Source organism: Eurypyga helias, unplaced genomic scaffold (genome assembly GCF_000690775.1).
Source record: "Eurypyga helias isolate BGI_N326 unplaced genomic scaffold, ASM69077v1 scaffold25805, whole genome shotgun sequence".
NCBI classification, from domain to species: Eukaryota; Metazoa; Chordata; class Aves; order Eurypygiformes; family Eurypygidae; genus Eurypyga; species Eurypyga helias.
Window position 1 is genome coordinate 37,572 of NW_010253754.1, and position 6,671 is coordinate 44,242.

General features: G+C 42.4%; 1 protein-coding gene across 1 annotated transcript; it reads right to left on the bottom strand.

The window, feature by feature from the left end:
* Window positions 1-3,021: 3,021 nt before the first annotated feature.
* On the bottom strand, window positions 3,022-5,056 carry NR3C2 (nuclear receptor subfamily 3, group C, member 2). Its single transcript, XM_010152782.1, has one exon. It carries the CDS (start codon window positions 4,798-4,800, stop codon window positions 3,022-3,024), a length of 1,779 nt encoding a protein of 592 aa, XP_010151084.1. The 5' UTR covers window positions 4,801-5,056.
* Between the last annotated feature and the right edge of the window lie 1,615 nt (window positions 5,057-6,671).

Here is a 6,671-nt window from a genome sequence, read left to right on the forward strand (position 1 = left end):
GACACAGTCAGTAAGATAGTAAGGCATTTTAAATGTCTAAATTATGTCTATTACACTATCAGTAAGTGTAACGGATTCAAGAAAGGTTATATTCTAATAGGAAAAAAAAATATTTTTTACAGTAATATTCTCAATGTGAAGAGTCATCTTCATTCCTGGTCACCCACTCCTTTTCACCATGTAAGCTGCAAGTCAAACAATTCTAAAAAGGGTACAATATCAAGGTTCAGAAAATAACACTGCCAAAACAAGATATATTCAGTGCTGGTCAACTATTGGCCATGTAGCCTATTTTTTCCCTTCACCTCAGTCTTTGCTTACGGCAAATTATATTGCAGGATAAGTATATCTGGAAAGAAGATGAAGGCTCAGAATACCAGAAATGTTATATCGTAGACCTTGAATGGTTAATCACATGTTGTACAAGTTTACAAAATGTATGATGCCTGACATGTCTGACACATCAGGAAAAGGAAACTGGAAGTAACAAGAATCTGGTTGGGATGCAGAGTCCAAAGGTGCAATGCTGCTGTTCTGACGACATGAAGGAAGAAAGACTTTGCAATCCCCACACTATGCAGCCATGGCACAGCTGACACCCACCTTGGGATGTCAGGTCTGACACTGTTTTAAATTACGCGTCTTTTATAACAACACTTGTCGAGCATGAACAAACTTGTGCGTGATTTCCTCTGTTTTAGCTGGAATGTGGCACAGAAATTAAGAGAAAGGTAAAGGTCAGTTCGAGGTTCATTAGCAAGAGTAAGCTTTTACATGTGTGACATCCTGTGTTGAGTCTATGACACGTCTCGTCAGCAGACAAATATGTGAGCAGGCACCTACATCTTCCAATCTGGACTGTTAAAGTGACCTCTACATGAATTTACCTTGAAACTAAGTTAAGGGCTTTGCACCTGCTAGCATCAAGCCACTGCCAAGCAGATGCAGAGCAACATTTAGTACTAATGGTGCAGAGTTAAAGAGATTTTAAATGATGACACATGTCCTAATCTGAACTACAGATCAAGATGCCTGGAGTATCACAACACTGCAGATCTCCATCACCTGAAGAGAATTCCACACGTGCAGTTTAATAGCTCTGAGCACTAAAAATTTCAGGATTTCAATCCTGCAAAGTAACAACTACGCTCACCTGCATATCTTACTGAGATATCAGCTTAGAGAACAAAGACAGAAAAGTGTATCAAGCCTGGGTCATTATCAAGCCTGGGTCATCATCAAGCCTGATGATGCAGAATATCCATTTACGGGTCTAGAGGTAAACAGATGAGAAGACCTATCATGGGCTAATATCAGATCAGAAGACTCCTTCAAAAGCCTTATGAGAAACTGTCATTCAAAACAAACGCTTGGTGACAACTGTGCTCCTACCAGCATTTCCCTGTTTATCGTGCCTGTCCCCACAACGGATGACAACCTTGACTCAGCGCAAGCAGCACTTACTCACAGAAGAGCTCTCATAGCTGGCAGGAGCTACTTGTCCAAGTAACAGTGCTCAACCACAAAGTTCGTAAAATACCGGGTCTTTATTTTCAGGCATCCCATCAGTCTTCTGAACTTTTCTCTATATAAATAATGCAATCTGTGGAAATTTCATCAGGTAAAATAGCTATAAAACAGTAACTTTAAATGTGCTTCCTTGGATCAAGGAATTGGATGATAACAAATACCCAGATACATGCAAAGTTCAGCATGAAGGTGGGATAAGGCCCTTCTGAGTGGAGGCACATGTATTAAAAAGTGCGTTCTTTAGAGACCATAATGGAAATGGCCAAAAAAAAAGTGAAGTATGGCTGGCAAAATGATAAGGAGGTTGTAGAGGTATTGGACAGATCTGAGAGTAAAAGGGAAATAATTAAAGTCCTTTTTTTTCCTCCTGGGTAGATAGGCTGTTTTCCTTCCTCAAAAGCACAATTATTTTAGGTATTATGTTTTTCACTGCAACACTATTTTTTCCAAAATATTTAGCATATACAAATATGGAAAACCCTATGCATCCTCTTCACCCTCTCCAAGAATAAGGCAGACATTTAATTCACTGAGATTCACTGAGAACAGTTGCATATACCATGATAAAAAAAAACCCAAACAAACAAAAAACCTGAGAAAGGTAAATGCAAAATCTGTTACCAGCTATTTTGTTGAGCTTTAGCACAAATGTTTTGGTGAGCCTGTTTGACACATCAAGAGGCTATGTAACTATTTTAACTCAGTCATGCTGTTAGATGCACTTAATAACTTGTAATATTGACTATGAAACTGGATAGTTTATAAAAGCAAGTGTCCTTTATGAGATACATGAACACCTGTTTGCTGAAGTACAGGCTTCCACAAATCAGCCAAGAAATACAAATTCAAACAACACTGGCATATTTCTCTTCCACCAAAAGTGAGGGGATCAGTTTATCCATTTATCCCTTTCAAATGCGTCAAGTTTTAACAGCCCTCCTCCTTCTGGAGGCATTTTTCTATATATACAAACCAAATGTTCCTACCGTTAAAATACAGAAATAATATATTGCCACAGGCTTGTAAGGTTTGGGTTTTAAACTTAACCAGTTGAAGTCCAGTGCAAACTTACAGTCATGTATCTTTACAAAAACTGATTCCTGACACTATCGTTCTCCTACCCATATCTCAACATTTCATCTGAGGTACAACACATTCAAGCACCAGCTAAGAAAGAATAACCATTATAGGACACACAGGAGCAATTTTACTAAGCTCTCATTATGGGAAAAACAACATTTATAGTAGTAAGAGCTCATAAACATACTAAAGCTACACTTTCAAATCTAGTAACAATAGAATATAATATGTTCTTTTTAAATATTAAAGCCAGCATTTTGTTTTCATCAAAGGCAGAGTAAAATATACCAAGAAAACAACAAATCTAGTGATAAGAATTGAAATGCAAACAATCGCGCCTCATTTGTTTAATGCAGAAGAAAAAAAAGAAGGCGGGGGGAGGGGCGGTGGAGAGAGTAGTAATTTGTCCACTCACCTGGACACATTTTCTGGAATGTACTCTAGGACTGGATACCCATCACTTCTTCTGGACGCCAACTCCGAATGCGACTTCCAGGTCTCCACTAGTGTGCTGACGGGAGGGAACGAGCTCAAGTGCTGGAACGCCTGCTCTCGAGCAACCGGCCGTGACAAAGATATCGTGCCTTGGGCACCGATCCTGTAGTGAAACGACTGTCCACCTGAATTTACACCCACAATGGCAGAGGATGGTATACTGTTTTCTTGGTAATAGCTGCCATCATCAGGCTCCTGCTTAATTCCCACAGGTAAGCCCGGATTTGGAAAACCGCTACCTTCACAACTTCCATCAAATGAAGAAACAGGTGGTCCTAAAATCCCAGAAAGAGAGTAATAGTCTTTGTCATCCATAAAAGAAAAATACGAGCCATCTGTGAATGGGAAAGGATTTACTGTTTGATTCCCTTTAAAAGAGGCACCAGAACAAGGATGTTTGGCTGACTCTTGCTTCACGGGTACTGAAAAGGGGGAATCGGCGTTTATTTTGCCGCTGTCGCCAACGCACGCGCTGCCGAACGAACCGTCTGGCTCAGGTTTAATGAACTGAACAAGGTTCATCTGACTGTTGTTGGAGATGGCATTCTCCATTTCCTCCATCTTGGGAAACGTGACTTCTTGGGCACCCTTGTCTTTTGTTTCTGGACTGGGAACAGTATCTTGGCTTCTGCTAGGTCCTGCCGGCGTGCTGGAAGCCGGGAATCCTAGGGAGTTGTTTACGGGGCTACAGATGGATGATCCCACAGTGCTAACCGCTGGACTAGACCGAGTGGACCTATTATTGGCATTGGAAGGGCTGGCAATGGAGCTCCTCGAGTTCAGGTTCGCAGGACTGGACACAGAAGATCGCATAGTGATATTATTGGGACTCGAGACAGGAGATTTCACGCTGCAATGGCTGGGAGGACTAGAAATAGGTGATTTCATGCTACTTATAGGGCTAGAAAGTGGAGACCCAACATTGCTAACGTGCGCGGGGCTGTGCAGCATAGACCCCCGGTTCTCCACGTTCGGCGAGCGTGACAAAGGGGTTCCCTGGCCGATGGGGCTGTGCACAGCAAAGTTCCCAAAGCTAGCAGTAGTTGAGGACACAGAGTTAACTCCAGCAGGGCTACACACTGAGTAAGCCATATTCTGAGGGCTGCAGCCCGAAGGGCTTTTCTCTTGACACATAATAGGGCTTTTGACAATAGCGTGCATGGCACCACCGTTTACAGCGCTCCCCGAGTCCGACATCAAAGACCTCAAGGGCCTGCTGACGTTGTGGAGTGGAGACGAGCAATGGCCGTTCTCCTTGTAGAGCTTCACCAGCTGCTCCACGTTCTGGTAGATCTTTCCCGGGCTCCCCTGGTTCTGCTGATCGTAGGGGTAATCAGCATCTCGTATTGAATCCATATATAAACCCATGGATTCGGCCACCGTTGCCGACAGCTCCTTCGACTCCGTTTCGGTTTTGATGTCAGAGGGCAAAAGACCAGGCTGAGTGCTGTCTTGCTGCAGGCAGGAGAGTAGCTCAGGTTTTTCTTTGTTGTTTCCTTGAGCACTGCTGTTGGCAAAAGCACCGGCAGCACGGCTTACGTTCACAATCTCCATATAGTTACTGTCATCAGTCTGCTCTCCAGCACCTATAGAAGAATACTCCACAGACTGAGAAACTTGACCCCACCGTCTCTCCATATCTAAGCCTTCTGGGTAGCTGTGGTATCCTTTTGTCTCCATAACTAGCAAAGACATATACAAAAAAGTAAAATTAATAAATGACAGGACAGTGCTGCTTCCTAAGGAAATTTCCTAATTTCCTAAGGAAACAAGGCGTATCCGTTCACTCTGTCTATCCTCCTGTCTGCCTGCCAGTCCCACTTCCCTGCCCCATCCATCATCTCCCAACCATTTGTCCAATTTCAATCAAACCAAGAGAAAAGGTCTCACGAATATGACAGCCCTATGGGTTCCAAGAAAAAAAATCGCTCAGCAGTTAAAAAGACCCAAATTACTGTTCCTCATCCTGTCCCAAAAAGAAGAGCTTGGCCACATCAGCACAACAACCACCCCCCCTCGCTGCACCATGGGCTGCCCCACACCCAGAGACCTGGCAGGAAAAAAGGGAAGGGGGGCAGCAGTGAAGAAGGAGAACCAGAGAGTTCCTGAAAGGAGGACACAGCGGTGGTAGGTAGGACATAAACCCTGTGGAAACTGCTCATCACAGCTCTGCTCCTGCAAGGACCTTCCAACTGCCCCACGACAGGGACAGCAAAGCAAGGTAAGCGGATATGCTAGGAGGGTTTCTGCCCATCACACAGGATGATTTAGAGAGCAGCAGCAGGTTTGAGGGGGTAGGTGCTGACTTGCCCCTTCACAGCTACACAAGCTGCCTGCACAGCCACCTGAGGAGACACGAAGGGTGGGCTGAGCAGGAAGAGAAGTGATGCAGAAATTGAGTGAGAAACATTTCTGCCACAGAGGAAGGGGATCAGATTAGGTGGGGATGGGTGGCTATTAGATGGATCCATAATTCTGCAAACCTCCATGAGAGCCAGAAGGAGGAATACATAAAGAAAAGTAAACCTTGTTCTAATACAGACCTTAAAAAAAATCCCTCCCTGTCCCACAGCACTCCCTCGAGGGAGTGCATATGCAAAATGCATAACCAAGCCTCCAATATTCTGAAAATCACATATAAGTAACAACATTTTTATTTTTTTTAAGAATTGGTTCATAGTATCCTTAGAACTATGGAAACTCAAGTGCAAACACTTACAGCATCAATATAATGCAAAAGTTTTTCCTCTTAAAATGTATTAATTTTTCAATATCTAATTTAGTGTTTAAACCTCTTACTGAACACTACATAAAAACTCTATTTTAAGCAAAATTCTTAAAAAAACCCAAAACAAAAAAAAACCCAAACAAAAAAGAACAAAAAAAACCTTAAAAGGAACAGCTCAAATACCTCTTTGCCTTACTTAGAACTACAGCCCTATGCCTACATTCCCCTCAAGCACAAATTTTATTAGAACATCATTTTGTGTATCAAATCTCATTCCTATGGCCTAAAATTTTCAGACAGAAGTGCCTACTTTCACATAAAGTCACTCCCAGATAATCACCTACCCCTGATCTAAGTGCTGAGCAAGCCTAATTCCTAGAGAAATCAATTGCAGCTGTGAGTGACCAGAATTTCTGAAAACCAGGAAACTTAGTTAAGGCTTAAAATTAGGATGTAAGTGAATTTTAACCCTCGGAAGCACCAGCAGAAGCACTGAGTACCAGAAAATATCATTTATAGGCCTAACTGGTGCACGAGCTTTGTGGCGACCTCTCCCACAGCAGTAAATTTCAAACTTCATACATAATCAATAGGCAAGCATGTTTTAAAACTTGAGCAATAAGAATCTGGGTCAAAGAAAGGGGAGAAAAAAGAGAATTGAAAAGGTCCTGGTCCTGCACTTCCAGAGAGAGAGTCACTGTCTGGTAAATATATCAGAGAGAATCAAAAAATTGCAGAGATATTATTCGTGGCCTGACACAAGTTTGGTTTAAAATGACAGATATAAATTACTAAGAATGCGGCAACAAAGAGATTTTTTTGGGAGTGTTGGTTTCTG

Coding starts and splice junctions, on each gene's coding strand:
- NR3C2 (XM_010152782.1), bottom strand. CDS start 4,800: ATGTCTTTGCTAGTTATGGAGACAAAAGGATACCACAGCTACCCAGAA.